Source organism: Lacerta agilis, chromosome 12 (assembly GCF_009819535.1).
Source record: "Lacerta agilis isolate rLacAgi1 chromosome 12, rLacAgi1.pri, whole genome shotgun sequence".
NCBI classification, from domain to species: Eukaryota; Metazoa; Chordata; class Lepidosauria; order Squamata; family Lacertidae; genus Lacerta; species Lacerta agilis.
Window position 1 is genome coordinate 11,170,217 of NC_046323.1, and position 24,242 is coordinate 11,194,458.

Sequence of the window (24,242 nt, forward strand, 5' to 3'; positions counted from 1 at the left end):
GTATCAGCATGGGGAAGAGATATTAGGCTTAACAGACGTGTTAGGCAATCTCAAGTAGGGCCCAGTCCTAAATATCCTGGCTGTTGTAACGTGGAAGGTCTTATCTAGATCATAGAAATAATTGCTAATAAAGTACCTCCTCTACTTAGTTTGTTTCACAAATTTCATTACATATCCATAGTTTCCATATTGTCATAGTAACATTGACCTTGGCACTGCAGTTGAATGGTGTTCAGAAGGAAGTGTCCAAATTTCTCAAAGTCTACTGTGAGCAATAATAAATTCATCAATACTGATTATCTGTGATAGGAATGCCTTCATTCCTATGATAGTTTCCAGCCAGAAAAAGTTTTTTTTTTAAGTTACTTTGGGGGGGAAATGGGGTGGGGAGTAGCTTGCTTCTTACAAAAATAGAATGAAAGCATTTTCTGTTTCCCTGAAAAAAATCTATGAAATAAAGCAATTTTTAAAGTCTCAAGTTATTCTCACTTATTTTCAGACACCTGTATTTGTAAACTGCAATCCTATACTCACCTGGGAATAAGCACCCTTAAATCAATAGAACTTACTTTTTCAGTAGATTTATCTAGGATTGCACTATTTGCAAGGATTAGATTCAAACTCAGGCATTTTTTGTCTTTTGTATCAGCAGTTCCTATTTGAACTGTTCCTGATGCAAGAATATCTGAAATAATTAACTGGCTGTTATTTCAGTGATTTCCATGTCTGACCAATTTTATTTGTAGTGGCATATCTTAAAGCATTCACCCCACACTTCCTTTTATTCTTGCAGTTAGGTGAAAGTGTTACTATATATCTTGTATCCCTATGGTTCATATTCCTGTGTCTATTGCTGTCATGTACGCCAGTCCTAATAATTTTCGTCAGTGCATCGGCTAGCAGTGGCAAAATAAAATGCTGGTGCAACTTTTGAGTTTGTTGATTTTAAGCATTCATAGCCTTAGAATTAGGCTAAGGTAGTGTTTGTTGTCCCCCCTCTTGGTAATATTACACAAAGGTTTGTCAGTTTGGGAGGTAGTCATGTTGAGCCTTGTTTTTATTCTTCACTTAAGAAAATAGGAACTAAAATTTGTGTCAGTTTATAAAAACAAATGCTTTAAGGAAATATTCTGCAGATATGATTCTCATGGCCATATGATGCACTATTACTGTATAGATTTTTATTAAATTATGAAATGGTAAAATGAATTTAGGAAAAGAAACTCCTTGTGAATGTGCTGCGGTTTAAAAGTAAGAGTTTCCTTTTACTAATTCCAAACCTGGCTTCTGATACAAGTCATTTCCACATGACACATTTAGGCTTCAAGTACCAACGAAGTTACAAAATGACCTTTACCACAGGGCCGTCTTAGGGAGATCGGCCGCCGTGGCGCAGTGATCCCTCCGGCGCCCCCGGCGTGCCGCCTCTCCGCCGCCTCCCTCCAGCGCTTGCCGCCCCTCGGGAGGGGGGTGGGCGAGTGGGGGATGAGGGGCGTGGTGCTGGAGCGGCGCGGGGCTCTGCGCGCCCTTCCAGTGCTCCCGGGACGGGAGGCGAGGGCGGCCGGCTCGCAGCCAAAGCCCGGGACCGGCATGGGCGGCAGCGGCTGCGCTGCCGGCGCATGAGCGCCCGGCCGACAGCCCGCCCGTGGGGGCGGGGGCGGGTTGGGGAGGGGGATGCCCGGTACGCCGGCATGCTCGCGGGGGTGCCCCTGGGGGGCGCAGCGCCCTGGTGCGGTGCGCCACTAGCCCCTATGGATGAGACGGCCCTGCTTTACCACAAAGGACCAAGATCAAGCAGGTGAATTTCCTCATTAAGGCACAGATTAATGTAAGCAGACTTTTATGAAGACTGCAAACAAGTTAAATAGGCACGTCACCTAGAGTCATTTTCCTGCCATTTGTGGTATGTGATCAAACAAAATCTGTCTAATCACTTTCTTCCTGCATAGAAAGGTTGAGTGGAGTAAATCTGTCCATGTTATGATTTTGCAGAATTGAATTAAAATTTCATTCCTTTTGCAGCATTTTTTAAATAAAAAAATGAAACGCAGAAGCAGCGACATATAAAAATAGTTATATATACGCTTCCAGCGTGGGTTTTCTTCTCATTATGAAAATAGCAAGCACATATGTGTGTGTGGAGATTCTTATTGGGACCACAGTGAAAACAAAGGGTCAAACCTTACCATCCCCCATTCCATGTCCTTGCTCTCACCACTACCTATTGGTTAAAGTAAAGAAAACACAATAGAGAAAACCAAACTACTGTATATAAGAAACATCACATCTTGGTTGGCCCTGAATAAATCAAAAGCAGATGTCCTGTTTCTTAGCCCTTTTTACAATGTGTATCCAGATTAGGAACAATTTTGCATCAAATGTAGCATTGCATAGCTTAGGTTGTTTAAATAACAAAATGGCTTTTGAACAAGCACCTGCAGTCCAGAATCATTAGTGTTCCTATGAAAGTTATGTTAATAAAGATTACACCTACATGTAATCGTGGTTTCAGAATTATTGCATGACTCTTATGAGGGCTCCCAACACATCTTTGATTTTAGTGCTCATGTATATATAAATAATAGTGTCTCTTAAAAATATACAGTGGTACCTCGGGTTACATACGCTTCAGGTTACATACTCCGCTAACCCAGAAATAACGCTTCAGGTTAAGAACTTTGCTTCAGGATAAGAACAGAAATCGTGCTCTGGCGGCGCAGTGGCAGCGGGAGGCTCCATTAGCTAAAGTGGTGCTTCAGGTTAAGAACAGTTTCAGGTTAAGAACGGACCTCCAGAACGAATTAAGTACGTAACCAGAGGTACCACTGTAATTTGAAAACATACAGTATATAAATATTACATTCAAGGATCTGGAGAATCACTTCCATCGTAGATCACTGGGTGCTGAACAGATAAGTGGTAAAATACGTTTTTTGAGATAAACCTGTTGGGGAAAAAACAATATGCAGATGAAGAAAATGTATGCCTATGAGCATGCTCAAACTTGATGAGGCATCCAGTGAGAGGAAGCACTGCATTTTGGGAGGAACAGTGGGAGGGTGCAGTAGAAGGATCCCAGGTTGCTTTCTATTATGCTCTGTCAACTAATGCAGAGGGAACATAGTAGGGTGTGCTTGCAACGACAGTGCATACATGTGCTAGGTGTGGAAAGTCAAATTTAAAGTGGGCTCTGTTTGTGAAATAAATAAAGAAAAGCCAGACAGAATGCCCCATTTGGCCCCTGTGGCAGTTTTTGGATGCCCCACCCCCCACCGCACTCATTCACCTGATGTCAAATCATGATGTCATGAGTGCCCTCCTGATTGTTCCTTTGCAGTGGGACATGCACTTGGCACAATCTGGTGCCGAATGCAGGCGCCACTGAGATTGGTTCCACTCAGGAGTGCCATGAGCCAATTCCTGCTGAAAGGTGTGGGGATTGCATTTGGCGCTGAATTTAAACCACAAGGCTTCAGAGAGAGTAAGGAGCATGCCTTTCGCATACCCTTCAGAAACAGAACACACAAAATTCTACAGGAGGCAAACGACCGCTCATTCCACTCCACTAACTCCAGCTGCACCTACCTAGAAAAAGTGTTGTCAAATATGAGGATGTAGATACCAGTATTTCTGACTTTCACCTGCCCTCTGATAGTTTCCTTATGGGAGTTGCACCGGATCATGGGAATAAGAACCTGCAAGAGATACACCCGCACAAAATTTGTCTACAGGAACTTTGCCATGGTCAAATGAATAAAGATCTCTTTAAAAGGAATGGTTTGTGTCAATTAAGTTAATAATTAACAGATTATGTGTATATTTTGCAGCAACTTGATAAAGGAAGTCTTTTGAGGCCCTTGAATGGAGGGAACCCCTAACTCTAGATGGTTTATGAACAAGTTAAAAAGCAGAGGTCCCAATACTGATCCTTGGGAGGCTCCACTTTCTACATATCTCCATTTGAAGAACTGTCCATTTATTCCTTCCCTCTGCTTCCTGTTATTTAACCATTTCCTGATCCACAAGAGGACATTTCCTCTAATTCCATGACTGACAAGTTTACTCAGAAGTCTATAGTGAAAGCTTTTTGAAAGTCCACGTACGCCATGCCAATTGCTTCACCTCTATCTGTTAACACTATCAAAGAACTCCTAGCAGGTTCATAAGACCTGTCTCATGCTCCAGCAAGGCTTGTTTTTCTATATGCTTGGTTATTTTATATTTAACAATACTTCCCACCAGTTTTCCTGGGACATAAGTTAAGCTAACCAGCTTGTAACTTCCAGGACTGCCCCCTTCCCCCAGTTCCCATTGTAAAAAATGGAAGAAGAAGAAGAAGAAGAGTTTGGATTTGATATCCCGCTTTTCACTACCCGAAGGAGTCTCAAAGCGGCTAACATTCTCCTTTCCCTTCCTCCCCCACAACAAACACTCTGTGAGGTGAGTGGGGCTGAGAGACTTCAGAGAAGTGTGACTAGCCCAAGGTCACCCAGCAGCTGCATGTGGAGGAGCGAGGACGCGAACCCGGTTCCCCAGATCACGAGTTTTACCGCTCTTAACCACTACACTGGAGTTACATTGGCTACTTTTTATGTATGAAAGCTGATCTGAGGGACATGTTAAAGATCAGCAATTTCACATTTGAGTTCACTCTAGGGTGGACACGAACCCCTATGAAGAAGTTGCCTTACTTTACACTGATCCAGAGGAGCATCTTCTGATTCTTGGTACACCACGCTGAACGATATGCTTTTGGGGTCTGATGAAAATACCCAACTTATTGTAAGGCCACTTTCCTCCACAGTGATGGGAATAATGCTGTAAGTATTTGACTTAATGAACAGTTCTCTGTTAGCTTCTCCAAACTTTAGAATTTCCTCCACCGTTAGAGGCAGCTTTAGCCTGAAGAAAACAAAAGAACACATGACAGAACTGTATCTGATTGATGACGCACATGACACAGGAAATGTGGAGGGCTCTGAGTGTACAGAAACATTTGTGCATTGTGAATCTCAAACTCAAGGCGACTTTACAATATACAAATCTAAGGGAATCCACTGAGTGTTTCCTCCATGTCTTCTCAGTGAGTCCCACCTGATGTGAAAGGAAAACATAGTTGTTCCTCATGGCCTCTGTGCACTTACAAATACTGGGTTGCATTCAACTTACTCAGAGCAGACCCACTGAAATTAATTGATGGGATATACAATCCATGGGATCTATACCTCCACAGAGCATCATTCAGAAACTTGCAGAGTCTGTGAGGGCTGCTCCCAAAAAGTGAAACTTTGTGCCCCTGCGTGGTTCAGGTATGGGGCTAAGGCTCTTTTTTATATTTATTTTTTTAAAAAAAAGAAAAAAACACCACCTCAGCGACAGCAATAAGGGAACTCTCTTTAGAGTTTCAGACTTTTTCACCTCAGAATTTATTTTTTTACCTCAGATTATATCCAATTAATCTCTCCATTGGCTTTTTCTTCAAAAAGAGAAAGAAATAGAAAGGAAAGAGGGGGCTCCACGCAGCCAAAATCTGTGACACAAATGTGAGTTTTAGACCGCAATTCTTTGCTCACCTACTTGGAGTGAACTCCACTGAACTCAATGTGGCTTGCGTTTGAGCAGAATGTATAGGACTCCACTGCTGATTTTTAAAAAAATAATTGAAGACTAAACAATGGATTTTGCTTACATCAGTTCTCCTGACTTCAGCAAGCATATTTCTGCATCCTGGGCCATTTGCAAGTCATCAGTCTCATCGAAAGTTGAGGAATTATAGGTGCTGTTTCTGAGGCAAAGGGATAAAAGAGATCATTAAACATTCTTCAAAATGGTACAGCGCAATCTTTATGCCCAGACTCAAATATGCAGTAGATTACAATAAATATTTTCAAAGAACAAAACCAAGTTGAATTAAAACCCAGGTAGTGTGGTTGCTGACCTTGAGCCAGACATCCTGGAGAGTGAAGTCAAATGGGTCTTAGAAAGCACTGCTAATAACAAGGCCAGTGATGATATTCCAGCTGAACTATTTAAAGATGATGCTGTTAAGGTGCTACACTCAATATGCCAGCAAGTTTGGAAAACTCAGGAGTGGCCAGAGGATTGGAGAAGATCAGTTTACATCCCAATCCCAAAGAAGGGCAGTGCCAAAGAATGCTCCAACTACCGCACAATTGCGCTCATTTCACATGCTAGCAAGGTTATGCTTAAAATTCTACAAGGCAGGCTTAAGCAGTATGCAGACCGAGAACTCCCAGAAGTGCAAGCTGGATTTCAAAGGGGCAGAGGAATCAGAGACCAAATTGCAAACATGCGCTGGATTATGGAGAAAGCTAGAGAGTTCCAGAAAAACATCTACTTCTGTTTCATTGACTACGCAAAATCATTTGACTGTATCGACCACAGCAAACTATGGCAAGTTCTTAAAGAAATGGGAGTGCCGGATCACCTCATTTATCTCCTGAGAAATCTCTATGTGGGACTAGAAGCTAGTTAGAACTGGATATGGAACAACTGATTGGTTCAAAATTGGGAAAGGAGTACGACAAGGCTGTATATTGTCTCCCTGCTTATTTAACTTATATGCAGAATTCATCATGCGAAAGGCTGCACTGGATGAATACCAAACCGGAATTAAGATTGCCAGAAGAAATATCAACAACCTCAGATATGCAGATGACACAACCTTGATGGCAGAAAGTGAGGAGAAATTAAAGAACCTTTTAATGAAGGTGAAAGAGGAGAGCGCAAAATATGGTCAGAAGCTCAACATCAAAAAAACTAAGATCATGGCCACTGGTCCCATCACCTCCTGGCAAATAGAAGGGGAAGAAATGGAGGCAGTGAGAGATGTTACTTTCTTGGGTTCCATGATCACTGCAGATGGTGACAGCAGTCACGAAATTAAAAGACGCCTGCTTCTTGGGAGAAAAGCAATGACAAACCTAGACAGCATCTTAAAAAGCAGAGACATCACCTTGCCGACCAAGGTCCATATAGTTAAAGCTATGGTTTTCCCAGTAGTGATGTATGGAAGTGAGAGTTGGACCATAAAGAAGGCTGATCGCCGAAGAATTGATGCTTTTGAATTATGGTGCTGGAGGAGACTTGAAAATTCCATGGACTGCAAGAAGATCAAACCTATCCATTCTGAAGGAAATAAGCCCTGAGTACTCACTGGAAGGACAGATCCTGAAGCTGAGGCTTCAATACTTTGGCTACCTCATGAGAAGAGAAGACTCCCTGGAAAAGACCCCGATGTTGGGAAAGAGTGAGGGCACAAGGAGAAGGGGACGACAGAGGACGAGATGGTTGGACAGTGTTCTTGAAGCTACCAACATGAGTCTGACCAAATTGCGGGAGGCAGTGGAAGACAGGAGTGCCTGGCGTGCTCTGGTCCATGGGGTCACGAAAAGTCGGACACGACTAAACGACTAAACAACTAAACAACGGGGGGGGGGGGGACATTGCATAAAACAATCTGCTTCAATAGATTTTAACCCATTTGACTTAAAAAGCAGATTAGCTGTAGCATCACTAGATGGCAGTGGATTACTAAGGTGCCTTAGTTTGCACACTGATTTCCACACATTTCTTGCTCGTAGATGGCTGGTTCCTCTGAGGCAGTTTATACAATGTGGAACCAATTCTGGCTCCCAACCACATCTCCCTTGTGTGTTCCTGAGTGTTTGGGGATGAATATCTCCCCATCACCATTTGTTTGCTGCAACATATGCCCTCACAAGGCTACAGAACCCACACAGTCCACCTGTGCACAAAATAATATTCATTAAAATCTTTAATAAACTAGGCTTTCTGGTTCTAACGAAAAACAGACATCCTTCAAGACAGTCAATGTATTGTGTCGTATGGCACTTTATATAGCTGTCAGAACAGCTTCACATAGATTAACTGGTTCCATTTGCAAATGAAGCACACACCACAACCTATTCTACAAACTACAATAGAATGCTTTCTTCAAGCCTAATTTTGCCAGGGGGAGAGGATCCTGGCAGGGGGAGAAAACTTCTATGGGCAAACACATACCTGTGGGCCAGCACAGGGGCTACCCAATCTGGATTGGGACCCTCACATGGGATAAAGGGTTAAAGTTTTCTGCCCTCATGCTTGCGCACTGATTTACAACCTTTGGGAAATACTGCTCTATATAGTCTCTGGATGTGCAAAGATTCAGTGAGAATTTGATATTGAGCATCAGCATTTGCTATCTGTAAAGATTGCAGTAGCAGTCAATGTTTGACAGTATTTGACAGCTAGTTTGCAGTGCACTCACATTTTTCACATGTAGCTGGCATGTCAGTACATGACAGCAGACATGAGTCAATTTTTGGCAATATTTCCCTCTGTCCATCCTAATCAGATAATCTGCATTATGTACTCATACTGTGCTTGATACTGACACATCTTTGGGGAATGAATACTAGTAAGGCAGGGGCGCGGGTGGTGCTGTGGTCTAAACCACTGAGCCTCTTGGGCTTGTTAATTGGAAGGTCGGCAGTTCAAATCCCCACAACGGGGTGAGCTCCCATTGCTCTGTTCCAGCTCCTGCCAACCTAGCAGTTGAAAAGCATGTCAGTGCAAGTAGATAAATAGGTATGGCTGCACTCTGGTTTCTGTCATGGTGTTCCATTGTGCCAGTAGCAGTTTAGTCATGCTGGCCACATGACCCAGAAAACTGTCTGTGGACAAATGCCGGCTCCTTTGGCCTGAAAGCGAGATGGGTGCCACAACCCCATAGTCGCCTTTGACTGGACTTAACCATCCAGGGGTCCTTTACCTTTTTTCTCTTTTTTTATGGCATTCAAGGTATCTAAACGCTTTTTAGTCATTTTGCACACCTTAGCAGTTTCAAATGTCAAGACTTAAACAATTTAGAAGAGCATATAACAATCATCTTAGTCTGTGGGTTTTTTGTGGCTTTTACATTTAAAAAATCAGTCGTGTCAAAGGAAAAAGATCAAATGTGATATGCTTCACTGCAGAAAAGTAGGTCAGCACTGTGGTTTATCTTAGGCCTAATCCTGCTTGAGGTAGTAAACCTTTGTCTGGGCTGTATAACTTATAGAGTTCAAATAGCTTGGAATAACTGAATACTGCTCCATACAAAAATAAGTTTTATGCATTTATTTTTATCATGTCTTTAATACAAAGGCAACTCCCTATTTATGTGGGGGTTATGTTCCGAGGTACTGCATGTGTGAGGGAAATCACATATATTTGAAAAACCATCGGAAAAGTCTGCAAACACCCTATAAATATCTGGAAACCACTGAAAAACCCTTAAAAAAAACCAGCAGCAGTTACCAGATGCCAAACTCCACCTTACCCTCCCACATTTCTCCGATAAATAGGGAAGTCTTATTCCATAATAATCATCCTAATAATTCTATTATTAATATCCTGCCCATCTGACTGGGTTGCCCCCAGTCACTCTGGGTGGCTTCCAACATATATAAAGACATTAAAGACATCAAACATTAAAAAAATTCCTTATACAGGGCTGCTTTCAGATGCCCTCTAAAGGTTGTATAGTTACTTATCTCCTTGGCTCAGGAGTCACATAACTCCATACCCTCCAACATGAAAATAGGGACCCTCTAAGTAAAAGCGGGGCATTCTGGGATCAAATCAGAAACCAGGACGTCTTCGGTAAATCCCTGGAAAATAGGGGCACTTGGGGGGGGGTCTGCTCCACCCTCTAAACCTCCTTGCTCAAACGTCAACTCTCCACAGGCCTCGATGGTCAGTGCAAGGGCTGGGATTGCACTTGCAAAGGTTCGTGGGATTGCTAGGTGTTGTTTTCCCACATTTGTTTTGCCCTTTCTGGGCTCTGCTAGGGCCATTTTTGCAATTTTTAAATTCACTCCCAGGTTCGGCGCAATCAGGCATCAATTGGACGCATGTAAACAGGGAGCTGCCTCTACTGCTTTTTCCATCAGAAAGGATCAAAGAAAAGTGTGTATGAGCCTGCACTGCTAGCCATTACACTACAACAGCTCTTGTGCTGCATGGACAAAGACGACTGGGTAGTGTAGGCATGCAGCCTTGCCCCTAAAATAAGGAGAAGACAAAATCAGCAGGGTTGATTTTAACAATTTGCGCCAGGCTGATCTCAGTGCCTTTTGATGGTTCTTCAGCAGCCTCAACGAATGCTGCATTTCGGTTCACATTCCTGTTCATCAAGAAGGCAAGGGGCTTCAAGAGGTCGCTGAAAGTCCTTTAAAGCCTGATCCAGTCATTTTGAGTGGATCCTTTTCAAAATACCAATGAAAACATAACCAGCGAAACATTAACTTGTGCCAAAACGAATCCCTAAAACATGCCAGCATTTTGAAAGCAAAGCTACATGCAGTTATATTTACGTGATGTCAGGAGAGTCATAAACAGATCATAAGATTATTATTATTCAGATCAAAGCAGGGTGGGGGATCCCTAAATTGCCAGGGAACGGTAAGTGGTGTGGGACAGGGTGTTTAATCAATGTTATTTTCCTAATCTTAACCCCACCCATCTCAAAAAAACCCTGCTGTTTGCACTGCTGAGAAAAAACTGTGGGACAAACAGTAACCCTGCCAGGTGGAGATTTAAACAGGAAAACCTGCATGGGAATAAAGCGTTAAAGATTTCAATTTTCCCGTGGTGTTTTCCCAACTCTGTTCAGGTCCTCTCACAGGCTTTGATCTTATAAATACAACCACCCCCCACCCCACAAAAAACCCATTCATAAGCAAGTCCACAGGATATCTTGTTCATCCAACCATGTGCATCATTGAGTTCAGTTTTCCATTCCATTGAAAAGGATGCGATAAGTTATCTCTCTTATCTATCATGTACAGCTACAGTTTTCCTACAATATATATTGTTTCAGCCACATATGTACCATAAACAGCTTTGTGATCTTTTTCTGCTGAGAAGTGGTATAGACTGTAAATCCTTGGAATAAAATAAATAATAAGTACTGAGCATACATTACAGGGAGCTTGCCCCACCTCCTACATGCTATCATCATAAAACAATCATAAAACAATGACTGCCTCTTTCACACATTCATGAGTAAATGCAGTTTACAGATGGAGAGCTCTTCTGAAATGGCCCTTGCATGCTTGTACCTGAATGCAAAATGGCATGGCTGTAAGCTCTACTGAATGTAGAGAGAATTAGGGGCCCCTGACCATCAGGTCCAGTCGTGTCCGACTCTGGGGTTGCGGCGCTCATCTCGCTCTATAGGCCGAGGGAGCCAGCGTTTGTCCACAGACAGCTTCCGGGTCATGTGGCCAGCATGACAAAGCCGCTTCTGGCGAACCAGAGCAGCGCACGGAAACGCCGTTTACCTTCCCGCCGGAGTGGTCCCTATTTATCTACTTGCACTTTGACATGCTTTCGAACTGCTAGGTGGGCAGGAGCTGGGACCGAGCAACGGGAGCTCACCCCGTGGCAGGGATTCGAACCGCCGACCTTCTGATCAGCAAGCCCTAGACTCTGTGGTTTAACCCACAGCGCCACCTGGGTCCTTGTAGAGAGAATTACTTCTGAGTAAATAGAACTGGACCAGGCTGTTACGATACCTACTTCCAAGAAATTTATTTGTGAAGTGGGATGCCAAGAATGTCACTATACGCTAACCCAGTACATGCAAAATGCAGTAGCCCTTTGCCAACATTTCTCAGAGGTTTTGACTGACTCCATGGGACTTACTACTGATTAAACATGAACATTATCAGCCATGCTCCAATCCAGGGGTGGAAGAAGAGGAGAAGTCCAGGTCAGGAATTTAATACCATCACTCCAGAAGAGATCACTAACAGAGAGAATTCTGCTGTTTTCCTGTTTTGGCTTTGCAGGTTTCATTTATTTATTGCTTAACAGTTTAAACTGTAAATGGCTCGAGAGCCTCGGCAGAAAGGCAACATATTAGTGAAAGTAAGCAATAAAGAGGGAATGCACGTGGCATATATGTGCACCTGTCGAGGGAATGCTGCCGTAATATCTGCCAAGTGAATACTAAAAGGGAACCCGAGTGCTTCCAGTGCTCCTCATGCAATGCAAAATTTTAACGGCCAAATGTCATTTGCCATAAAGTGTTAGCCCATATCCCCCCCCATTTAATCCAGATTGACCCTTTCCATGGAAAATCTCATTCAATTAAAGCAGGCACCCCCAAACTCGGCCCTCCAGATGTTTTGGGACTACAATTCCCATCATCCCTGACCACCAGTCCTATTAGCTAGGGATGATGGGAGTTGTAGTCCCAAAACATCTGGTGGGCTGAGTTTGGGGATGCCTGAATTAAAGGGAAAACTGTTGCCAACGACCTGTTTTACAGTATCTGAATGGCCCGTTTGTAATATTCAGCTCACACTAGGGTTGCCATATTTCCAAGAGTGAAAAACTTTTGGCCGAAGTTATTGAGCTCCCCTCACCCCCACAAAAAAAATGTTTTGAGCTATTTTAAAGGAAATTCTACAAAATCTAAACTTCTGACATGGGTTGCTATGCCATACATCCAGATTTTCACAGACACAGTTTCTAATGGCCGAATCATGGACGTACTGCAACCTTTACACACACACCCCTAATTTAAACAATTCTTCTCAGTAATGTAACTTGTCTTACATTGCTATGATTTTGGGGTATCTATATTTGGTTCGTCTTTTCTTACTCACGTGAGAGAGCCACATTGTCTCACATGTGGTTCTAGCCGTACCTTTACTCATTCATTTATTTATATGAGAGTATCTTGGCAGCGTACAACATTAAAATATGAACTGGAAAAAAATAGCAAATAACTAACCAGTAGCTGGGCTCACACTTCAGGAAAAGCCAGTGTGAGGAAGTTCTAAACAAGCGTTGAAAACTTGACGCAGTTGGCACTTCCAGGATAGCGAAATATTGTGCTGCTTCATGTAAAACTTGCCGGGGGCTAATTTGAGCAAACTCATAATTTTATCCTCTACGTCTAGCATTCTACAGCACTAGTAATTTTATTGTATTTCTATTTTGTTTGGTATCATTTTGCATTATGTTTAATATATTTGTGCAAAGTTTCTTTCTGAACACAGGTCACAGACTGCAATAAAGAGACTGAGTGAGGCAGCCATCTCAGGCAGGTGATTTTTGGGTGTCATGAAAGGGCAGCAGGTGCTTAGTTAGTTGTTATTTTATTTTTACTGCCAGGCAGGAGACAAAATAATTGTGGGGTTTTTAATTTTTTTGCCTCAGGTGCCAAAGTAACATCAACTGACCATGCACTGGTTGCACATATTTTGGGATATATATCTACATATTAGCTTTATTTTCACGCCTAGCCTAGCAGCACAGGCAATGCTCTCTCTTCTGCACTGCTTTGTGGTTTTGTTCGATGTATAAAACGAAGAAATAACCAAAAGGAAACTCCAGAGGCAGCAGCTCCAATAAATACGCCTAACCACCACTACCTCTAGCTAACATCTGAGTTTGAGTCGCGACTCTCGCACTGACTGCTGCAAGGTATGTAGTTGTCTCCTCTTGCCTCAGACGGAAAGCTATCCCATCTTTGTAAACATTATGTTGTGCCGGGGCCCAGTTGGTTCCTCTAATAAGCCCCTTGAAAGCTAACTTAAGTAGCTTTCAAGTTAGAAATAGGTTAATTTTCTTTACCAAGAGGTTTTGCTGTAAAAAAAAAAAAATGTTTATCTTATTTACTTAAACAGAGTCAGGTTAAGACAACAGGGCACTTGCACAATCTTCTGGGGCATATATTATTATTCGAGTTTTCCCATCTACCAGAGATAGGCACAAACAAATCCAGATATTGTTGGTACATTCACTGTCATAGTTTTCAGCCTGCAAACGATATGCAATTGATTACATTTCCACCTCCTTTGCATCTGCTGGAAACCGCAGGAGGGGAGAGTGGGTCTTGCGCTCGAATCCTGCTTGCAGGTTTCCCACAGGCATGTAGTTGGCCACTGTGAGAACAGGTGGTTGGACTGGAAGGGCCATTGGCCTAATCCTGCAGGCTCTTCTTGTGTTTCCTTTGCATTGAAATTAATGGGGTGGAATAATGCATTGGCTTTGTGCAAATTATATAAGCCATGTCCCTTTGCCACAACGAACAGCGAGACAAATAATGTTGCTTTTGGCAAAAGACAAACTGCAGCAAAATGGAAACAGTGGTGCATGCAGCAAATACAGGGTGGAATGGAAAATGAAGTGTTCTTACATCCATACTCTGGAGAGCTACTTTTTGGACAGTAGATAGTCTGACCTGGTATAGGCAGTTTCCTATTATCCACGTGACACAATAAGGAAGAACCATGACTGCACAAAACACCACAAAATTGCCACTGTTTCCCAAAAAAACCCCACTGAAATTCTTTCCGTGGGATTGGTTGGCTCTGCTACATTAGATTGCTAGTTTTACTCTTTGAATGTGAACATTATTTTATGTTGACGAGTCATATTCTAGCTTGATTTGGGAAATGTTGTTTCTTCTAGGGTCCAGGTCAACTTCATTATCGTGAAAACACAGCTTGTGAAGTACACCCGGATAGTGAAGTACGGCTCTTTAGCTCCTTTCACTCAATACTGGCATGGGATTGATGGCTGCAGCTGCCTTTTCATGAGTATACTTTCTGGTATTATTTAGTCACAGATAACTTTGTGGTTTTGTTATTACTAGCGTTTTAAAAGCCATTTGAAAAGCACTGTGCTATGAAAGAAATGAAACTCTAAAGCCTAGCCTTGCGATGAGATCCTATCTCTGATACCGGTAATTTATTGCCTGTCATCTATACCATCAACTTCAAGAAAGTGACATGCAAGTAAAGAGAAGCTAACATTAAAATGTATTCGTTTATCATTAACTCACTGGTATCCCAAATGCCTCACCAACAAATATAAATTAGAATAATTATCTGGGGCACTGTGTCATGGACTGGTTGGATGCAGAGGAATGGTGGCAGGAACCAGCTGGGGAACCCCCCCCCCAAGGGACGAAGACTCAGAGCCCGGGGATTGGTGGTGGGATGACATTGAGTGGTCAGAGGGAGAAGACTGGGAGGAGGTGGTGTCAGAAGCTGAAGAGGTAACAGGAAGAGGTTAACAGGGCTTAGTGAGCTGGGAGAGTCTGTGGCAGACAGAGAGAAGCCCAGAATCAGAGGCAGAAGCTGAAGCGGAGAAGGAGGGAGGCCAAGAGGCAGAGATGAGTTGGGCTGCTGAAGAGCCCCTCTTGCTGCAACAAGCTGCCCTCCCTACTGGACTCCCAGAACCAGAAGAGGCAAGAAAAGGGCAGAGAAGTTAGCACAGATTCTGATTGCTTGGGGAAAACCCTGAGGAGGAGGGAACTTAGACAGCTGTGAGGAGGTAAGGACTTTCCATCTCGGCAAGAGATCCATGGGGCAAGACCTACCAGGGATGAGCTGCTGTTCTCATCAGGCCTGAGTCTCCGCCAATTTTGTTCAGATCATGTTCTTGCTAATAAAGAGTTAACTCCAACTTGCATAGTGTGATTTACTGCCAGCTCGTTCCTGACACACTACCAGTTAAATCAGGAATGTGGAACTTGTGGCCCTCCGGGTGTTGATTGACTTCAACTCTCATCAGCCCCAGCCATTGGTCAGGGGATAATGGGAGTTGCAGTCCAGCCATGTCTGGAAGACCACAGAATGCCTGTTCCTGAATTAAATGGTTCCATTCAAATGGTGGGGATGGCCAGTTTACTTATTGACTTGCCACTCCAGGGATCTGCCGCTTGGCAGGAGGGGATTCTGGCAACCCAGTTCCAAACTCCCTTGTGATACTGAGCCTGTGTGGCATCATATGGAGAACAGTAGCTAGAGTGAGATGTTGAAGAGTGAAAGAAAGAGCAGCTCAAAGTGCAGGGACAATTGTGATAAAAAGGAAGGGGAAGAGGCAAAGACTCCATGCAACTTAAGTGGCCTACAACTTGACTCATTTTTTATTTATTTATTCCATTTAGAGTCTGCCTCTCCTCCAAGGAACTCAAGGTGGCATATGTTGTTTCCCCCCTCTGAATTTTATCTTCACAACCCTGTGAGTTAGGTAAGGCTGAGAGATACTGAGTGGTCCAGTGAGCTTTGTGGCTGAGTGGGGATTTGAACCCAAGTAATGTACCTTGGTCCACTCCAAAACTTGATCCCCAGTAGATTAAGCATGCTGCCCCAAGAATTTTATTATCAGTGCAGTGTATGTTCTGCAATTTTGCACCAGTGCTGTGCAAGATCATAATATGAATTCAGCATCCTAAGAACCTCTGCATGTTTGTTTTGTTTGTTTGTTTTAATAAAAAATGAGGTTTTATAGCCTTTATGACTTCAAAGAGATTTTAAAAGTATACTGGCTATGATTGACAAATTCTAAACAACAGGGAACTGGGATGCATTGGTGGGAGTTCCAGCCCACAAAAGGCAGAATTTCTGTTCCTTGCATATCAGTGATTTCTCCCTGAGTCTGCTGGAAGTACAGTACATTTTTGAAAAATAAGCAGTATGTACAAATGTGCATACTTTATACAGTCTTGCTTGGTTTCATTGGTGTATAATTATGGCTGGGTCTTAAAAAGTTTTTAGTGCAGAATGATGTTCATTAATCCCTGCCCCACCTGTCACAATCCTTTGTGCAACTTTGCAAGTTTGCCTCCTGCTCTCTCTGTAAACTCCTAATCTCAGAGGTTTAAAAGGGGAGTGTGGGGAGGCTGGCAAAGGCTTTAAGGTAGTCCCTGTGTTCCTGTTTCAGACTAAAATGGCAGTGTGGGGACTGCCTTAAAGCCATTTGCAAAAGTGCTCTTTGAAACAGATCCTTTCACCTTTAAATGAGAAGAGTGGCTGCTGCTTCAAACAGTGCTTTTGCAAAACACTTTAAAGCAGCCTTGAAAAAGACAGAAATCGTCCTTTGCAAAAGTATTGTTCGAAGCAGCTGGCATTTCTGTGTTGGTGACAGCAGGGTGGGTGGGTGAGACTACTCTTCCCCCCGCCCACAATACCACTGATGCCACAACCTGCCTGCTCGAATAAAAAGAATGAGTTGCTTCAAATAGCGTTTTTGCAAAAGGCTTCGATCCCTGCTCATCAATGATGTCCACAGACCAGAGGTTCCCCACTTACATGATCACTTTTCTTGGGATGGAAGAGATTTTTTAAAATCCCCCTACCTTGCCAGGTCTTGCGGCCTTCTTAAATTAATATAAAATTTTGGATTCACCCCTTGAACATGTATATTACAAAACAGAGGTTTAAAGCAGCTCAGGGGCTGCTACCTCAAGATAACCAGAGTGTGGAAAACAAGCTGTCTACCTGAATCTTACTGTTGTTGCTAATGAGTTTTCAATAGACAGTGCCGCAATGCTTAATATAGTGGTACCTTGGTTCTCAAACACCTTGGTACTCAAACAACTTGGAACCCAAACACTGCAAACCCAGTAATAAGTGTCCCGGTTTGCAAACTTTCCGGAAGCCGAATGTGCTCCACTTTGAGTGTTATGCTTCCAATTTGAGTACCACACTTCCATTTTGAGTGTTACGTTGAGGTCTGTCTGTTCTTCCTATTTATTTTGTGTTTTTGCAACTCTCTTTTTTGTTTTTGTGACTGTGTGGAACCCAGTTCAGCTATTGATTGATTGATTGATTGATTGATTGTGTGACTGCAGTTTATTGCTTTCACTTTATGGATCCATGGTCTCGTTAGTTAGTAAAATTCATGTTAAATTGTTGTTTTAAGGGTTGTTTTTAAAAGTCTGGAATGGATTAATCCATTTTGCATTACTTCCTATGGGAAAGTGTGCCTTGGTTTTGGAACGCTTTGGTTTTGGAACGGACTTTCAGAACGGATTAAGTTTGAGAACCAAGGTACCACTGTACAAACACTTCCAAGAGTTTGAAACTCATCCCAAGCAACACTGGCTTGAATCTACCAATCTACATCATAAGTCTCAAAAGTGAGCTTACATGGGCTTCCTCCCCACTAAGTGGTAGATAAGGCAAACACAACCGTAGATGGGGATATACGCAGTACATAATCAGGGCTTATATCATGTCCCTTGTCAATGATTATGTGGTTTCATCACAGAGCAAGTTAAATTTAAGAGTTTTGCAGCAATGCAGAGAGACATTGCAATCCACCTACTGAGATAATTTTCAAATGTGAATGTTTTACAGGTGTTTGAGAAAGCAGGCTACATGGCTACCGATGATGATTATTTTGCTGAATACCCCAACACCACATCTCAGCACATTGATGACAGCGCACACAAGACATTTACAGCGTTTAGCAGTGTCTTTCTGGTCTGCATGTACTCATTTGCCTGTATCTTTGGAGTCTCAGGGAACACTTTGGTTCTTATCATTTTTATCTTCTATGAAAAAGTAAAGGTGCTGACGGATGTATTTCTGGTGAGCTTGGCTGTAGCTGACTTGTGCTTTCTTTGCACATTGCCATTCTGGGCTTATTCTGCTGCGAAGGAGTGGATCTTTTACACTTTGCCGTGTCAAATCATCCGGGGCCTCTACACCTTGAATCTGTACGGTTCCATGCTAACCCTTACCTGCTTAACCATTGACAGGTATTTTGCTATCGTCCAAGCCACCAAAGCACACATCAGCCAAGCCAAAAGAATAGTCTGGGGTAAAGCGGTTTGCATTTTGGTTTGGGTGCTCTCCCTGCTATTTGCTTTGCCACAGTTTTTATTTAGCACGCAGAAGGAGTACAGCAGCAAAAGGGTATGCATCGCAGAGTACCCTTCAAATTCTTTGCAGATGCTCACCGAAGCAATTCAAATGACTCTTGGATACTTCTGCCCTATGCTGGTTATGGTTCTTTGCTACTCAGTCATCACCAATACTTTACTCTATGCTAAGGGCTTCCGCAAGCAGAAATCCTTAAAAATAATATTTGCCATTGTTGTGGTGTTCATTTTTACACAGACGCCCTATAACGTCTTGAAACTCATTCGTGCTGCAGACCCGAGGGTCATGATGGACAATGGATTCCGCTTCGAATATGCTTTGATCGTAACGGAAGCCATTGCTTATTTCCACAGCTGCCTCAACCCTGTTCTCTATTTCTTTATCGGTTTGAAGTTTAGGAGGAACCTGGTAAAAATTCTTAAAAAGTTTGGATGTGCTAAACATGAACAAACCAGGAAGCCGTGCCAAACTACGGATGATGATTGCTCAAAATCCTGCACCGCCACACAGAACGCAGAGGAAACAAGCATGTATGCATTGTAAGAGGATTGCGAAGAGCATCTCTTTTGTAGAGTTTCAGTTTTAGTCGCCCTCATGCGAGCAAAAGCAACAGGCAGAATCTCCTCAACATAGCTATCCTGTTTGTAAAGTTGGCAAAAGCTTCCTTACAAGCAAACTTTGCAGAATCTCATTGCCACCCTGGTTCTTATGCTAGAGGCATCTTATCAGAAAAGACTCAATTGTGTTAAGGTATACAGCAGCTATAGAAGAGATGCTGAATGGGAGTTTAGGTTGTCACTTAGCATTTTACCTTTTATTTTAAGGAAGTGCCAGTGGGAAGCTGCACCCTCTGTTCACCTCTAAACCTTGGTTTACTACCCCCCCCTAAAACTCCCAAATTATTTGAATTCCTTAACTTCCTCAGCTCATAGATATGCCTTTATAAAGGCAAGATTTAACACCTTCCCATCCAACGTGTTGGGAAATAGATTCTCCAATGGACAAATATCGCTCTTATGCGACTGTAATTGCAGAGCACCAGAATCGCTGTATCACATAATCTTTGATTGTGCTCTTCACTCATCGTCCAGGAGTAAGTTTCTTGCTCCATATTTAAAGGGAATTGCCGATGACTCGAACAAAGCCAAACTGAGATACCTACTGAATGATGAAGACCCTCCAAGATCACTTACGGTTGCCAGATTTCTGATCACCGTCCTATCCCAAAAGAAGAAAAACAGACTTCTGGGCGGATTGGACATTCCTTTTAAATCATGACTCAGGATGTAATTATGTGTTACCTTAATTGATGTTTTTATAATTTTTTATAGTTGTTATAGTTTTTATAGTTTTATAATTTTATAAATAGGGGGTGATGTTTTATGTTGTAAATTTACTGCTTAGTCTGTTGCTTTAAAGTCCTTTCGAAGTTCTAAGTAGAAAGACTAAGTATGCATATGTTGTATGTCATATGTTGTTTGAAAAATCGTGCGTGATGGGCCAATGGCCGTAATAAATATCTATCTATCTAACATACTGGCAAGGAGACGGCCATCTTGACCCTGGTAAAGGCTTCATTTACTCTGCCCTCTCTGTGTCTCCCCCCCCCCCTTTTGCATCATGCTTATTAGATTGGGAGCCAGGGGGCCAGGACTATCTTTTAAGCTCTGTACAGCGCTTACAAAACTTTGGGTACTTTATGAACGTTAAATAACGATGGTTTGCAATTCAAAGCTGGTCATGTAAGCACAGTTTGAAAGCATGAATGGCGGACACACTTTTCATGTGGTTGGCATGCAAGAACTTGCAAACCATGCTTTTACCTGCTTTGGCTCACCATATGAATCTTTTTAATGTAAATAAATAAATATAGATGTTCACGGAGAACAAAAAACATACACAGTGTGTCTCTTGTCTTTTCTTGTGTCAAGGAGTTCCATAGCTCAGCTTTCTCAAACTAAGAAAAAACATTTGCTCTGGAGGCACTGTGACATAACCCCCTCTCCCCCAATTTTAGGCACAACTTGCTGATTCAGAGGCTTTAAGTGTAGAAGGCTTTTTCTACTATATTTCCCCTTTCCCACTCCCCACGGAACTCTGAAAGTATTTTTACCCATCTCCTGCAATTTCTTCTTCCACTCCCCTTTCACAATTCACTTGTACCTTACTCCACCCTCCTCTCCAACTGACAGCTTCTTTCAACCTTCCTCCCAGGTCCTTTTCCATTCACCTCTTCCTCCTAAAACAGCTTTCCTCTCTAATCCCCTTCCTTTCTATGCCCAGTTAATCATCACCACCCCAGAATATTAGGCTATAATCTCTCTTCCTAATCTCCTTCAGCACCTTCTCTGGACCTTTTCCCTCAGAGCAGAGAGGCCTTCCCCACCTCCCACAAACTCCTCTGTTTCTGGGGCACCTTGACATCAGTCTGACCAAAAGGCTACAGCATAGCTATGGGGCAGGGAAGGACAGTCAACTCATGAGGCAACAAGCAGGAAAGTGGCTTGAGGCCCACTGGTAGTCCCCAGGTCCACTGTTTTGAGAAACAGTGAGTTAAAGGGAGGGAAACCTCCTGTCCCCTTCTTCCCCCACAGCTCCTTGAACTCCACCAAACACTGGGAGGCATTTCCTAGCCTTCCAGGGTCCCCCCCCCCTCCGGGGCCTCAAGTAGTTGTGGGGAAGGGAAGCTTACCTTCAGTGAACTTATCTTAGAATCCAGGCCATAATACAGTGGACCCACTAACTTTCCCTCCAGCCATCAATCTGAGATTTACCCTTCTTTTGGTTTCTCAGCCTAGTTTTCATTTTCTCCTTTTGTTTTACTCACTAAACTCATTAAGTCAGCAGTTTTGCCACTGGCATCTTTTAGCGTGAGCAAGCAAAAAAGGGAAGGGGAGTTTGTGTGAGGCAGACACTTTGGGCAGGAAATGTGCGCCGACAAATGAGACGGTGAACCTGAATCCTTGTCACTCTTAACCAGAAGTGTCTGTGGCATTCTCATGCAAGCTTCCTGTGTCAGGTAGGTAGCCGTGTTGGTCTGCCTTAGGCAAAAAATAAAAAAAAATAAAAAAATAAAAAAATAGCTTCCAGTAGCACCTTACAGACCAACTAAGTTTGTTCTTGGTATGAGCTTTCGTGTGCATGTAGTTGGTTTCTAAGGTGCTACTGGAAGGAATTTTTTTATTTTTTATTTTGTTTAAGCTTCCTGTGTGACATTCAGCAGGCTGCTTCACATTGTGGAAACGAACAAACACTGCATTGCTGGGCACTTTATACAGTTCTGATATGAACAAGGCGGACAGGAATTATTAACAGTGTTTACAGCAGGGACTATGACTCCCATCATCCATGACCACTAGACGTGACGGCCAAGCTGATGGGTCCAACATCTGGAGAGCCACTGGCTCCCCAACCCTGGTTCATAGGATTATGAACCCTGAAGGAATCAATAAGCCATACTAGTTCATACTTCTGTGGGATGCGTGCTAAGTCCCTACCTCTACTTGTTGTATACATATTACTGTATTTCATCCAATCCATCCACTGTAATTATTAAGTTTGCAGATGTTACCACCATAATGGGTCTAATTACAGGTGGAGATGAATCAGGAGGTTCAAAAAGTCTTGACATGGTGCCTCGGGAACAACTTGCATTTAAATATCAGTAAGACAAAGGAGATGGTGTTGGGCTTTTGGAGGAAGAGAGGGGAATTAGCCCCGTTGTATATCATTGTGGGGGCTGTGCGAAGAGAGTCTCTTCCTTCAAATTCCTGGGCGTTTACCTTAGTGAAGACCTCACTTGGAAAATCAATACAACCTGCATTTTGGATCCTATTCAGCTCAGTACATAACACAACCCATGTGGTTAGGAAGGCCCAACAGAGACTCCATTTCCTTAGGGTCTTGTGTAAGAACAATGTCAATCAAAAATTGATGATCTCTTTCTACCGGTCCACAATAGAAAGTGTCCTTTCATACTATATTACAGTGTGGTACGCTGGTTTGACAGCCACGGACAGGAAGTCCCAACAGAGGGTGGTGAATACAGCACATGATATCATGGGCTGTCCCCTAAGTTCACTAGATGACATCGCAGGAGACAGCTGCCTCAGGAGAGAGAGGAAAATTCTCAGGGATGACTCACACTCCGGCCAGCACCTCTTTAATCTCCTACCTTCGGGCAGGAGATATAGAAGTATAGCCAGCCGCACCAACAGGTTAAAGAACAGTTTTTATCCGTGGGCTGTTGGGCTGTTGAATGGGAAAAAAATAGTGGTGCAATTGACTTCCGTCAAGCACACAGAGTGTGAACAAGACTGAGTGTATGTGGGGGGGGGGGGGGAAGGAGGAGGAGAGGGGTTCATTTAATTTCACTGCACACAGGTGGTGTAGTGACAATAAAGGTTTGTTTGTTTGTTTGTTTGTTTGTTTATTATCTATACGTTTAATTTTCTTATGTAGGGTGAAACTAGATGTTACCTTGGCAGAAGGAATGGGACTTGATTACACATGTCACTTCCTGCCTCCAAATGCCCACCCCACCCCCAAGCCTCCCCGCCCCTTGCTGAGCTCTGGTCTAGTTGATCAGCCTGTCTGTATGGAGGGAAACCTTTAAAACTGGGTTTGCTAACCTTGACGGGAACCATGGGCATATTTGAAAACTGGGGACACTGCTGTGGACACCAAAGGTTAGACTTGCCAGTGGTTAGACTTGGAAAAGTGTGTTTTCACTTTCTTCCAAATAAAATTGGCTGGGTGGTCTTCCTCGAGAGTGCAGCTGGGGAGGCAAGAGTTAACCTTCGTTCCCCAGCTACACTCTCCCATGGACAATGGAGGGCTCTTTACCAGTGGCATAGCATGGACAGGGCCACAGGGACAGTTACTGGGTGGTGCAAAACTCCTAGGGGCATAAAATTTTAAAGAGAAAAAGAAGTAGTAGTAGTCATAATAATAAATAAAAAACAGTGTGCCCTCCCCTTCACACAGAAAATCCCCCCATGTTCGCATGGGCAGACTGAGGGGAGGATTTGGTTGCTATGGCGCCCTCTGCATGGGCTTTAGAAAGATACCTGCTCCCGAGCAATCCCCCATCCTGCTCTCCGCCATGCTCGAAGCTCATGGGGTGCTGTGGTGGCCATTTGGGTAGGTCACTGAGCTATTGCCCCTTCATTCCAGCCTATCGGGTAAGTGGTACCAAGGATACTTGCCCTGGGCACTAGAAACCCATGCTGCGCCACTGCCCTTTACAAGCCCAATCTACTTTGGAACAGATTGTGTGTGTGTGTGTGTGTGTGTGTGTGTGTACACACGTGTGTGTAAATTATGTTTACTCACAGATCGGTTATACCGTGGTCCAAAGATTCTTCTTCAGTTTGGCTTTCATTGTGAACCGAGTTGTCTTCCTTTATCTGGCCCACTTCCTCGTCTGTGATTATATCAAACACGGCATCATCTGTGGGTTTAGAGGCTGCATTTGTAACTGTACCACAACAAAGGACACAAAACAAGAAAGTGTTATTATGCTGCATATAAAGTAAGGCA

At 43.1% G+C, this 24,242-nt stretch overlaps 2 protein-coding genes across 3 annotated transcripts in view; one reads left to right on the forward strand and one right to left on the reverse strand.

The window, feature by feature from the left end:
* Positions 1-2,813: 2,813 nt before the first annotated feature.
* FYCO1 (FYVE and coiled-coil domain autophagy adaptor 1) overlaps positions 2,814-24,242 on the reverse strand; it is a 52,273-nt gene continuing 30,844 nt past the window's right edge. Inside the window, exons 14-18 of one of the 2 annotated variants that reach the window (XM_033165087.1) lie at positions 24,036-24,153; positions 5,690-5,785; positions 4,692-4,902; positions 3,586-3,695; positions 2,814-2,944 (exon numbers count right to left, since the gene is read on the reverse strand). In XM_033165087.1, coding sequence (XP_033020978.1) covers positions 2,863-2,944; positions 3,586-3,695; positions 4,692-4,902; positions 5,690-5,785; positions 24,036-24,153 — 617 coding nt within the window. In that variant the 3' untranslated portion in view covers positions 2,814-2,862. Of the gene's footprint in view, positions 2,945-3,585; positions 3,696-4,691; positions 4,903-5,689; positions 5,786-24,035; positions 24,181-24,242 lie in introns of both variants that reach the window. The other variant, XM_033165086.1, reaches the window with a different exon arrangement.
* Positions 16,034-19,551, forward strand: CXCR6 (C-X-C motif chemokine receptor 6). Its single transcript, XM_033165088.1, has 2 exons — positions 16,034-16,062; positions 18,174-19,551. The coding sequence occupies exon 2, from the start codon at positions 18,195-18,197 to the stop codon at positions 19,242-19,244; it is 1,050 nt and encodes a 349-aa protein (XP_033020979.1). The 5' UTR covers positions 16,034-16,062; positions 18,174-18,194; the 3' UTR covers positions 19,245-19,551.

Excerpts from the sequence above, each read along its gene's own strand:
- CXCR6 (XM_033165088.1), top strand. The coding sequence starts at position 18,195 with ATGGCTACCGATGATGATTATTTTGCTGAATACCCCAACACCACATCT.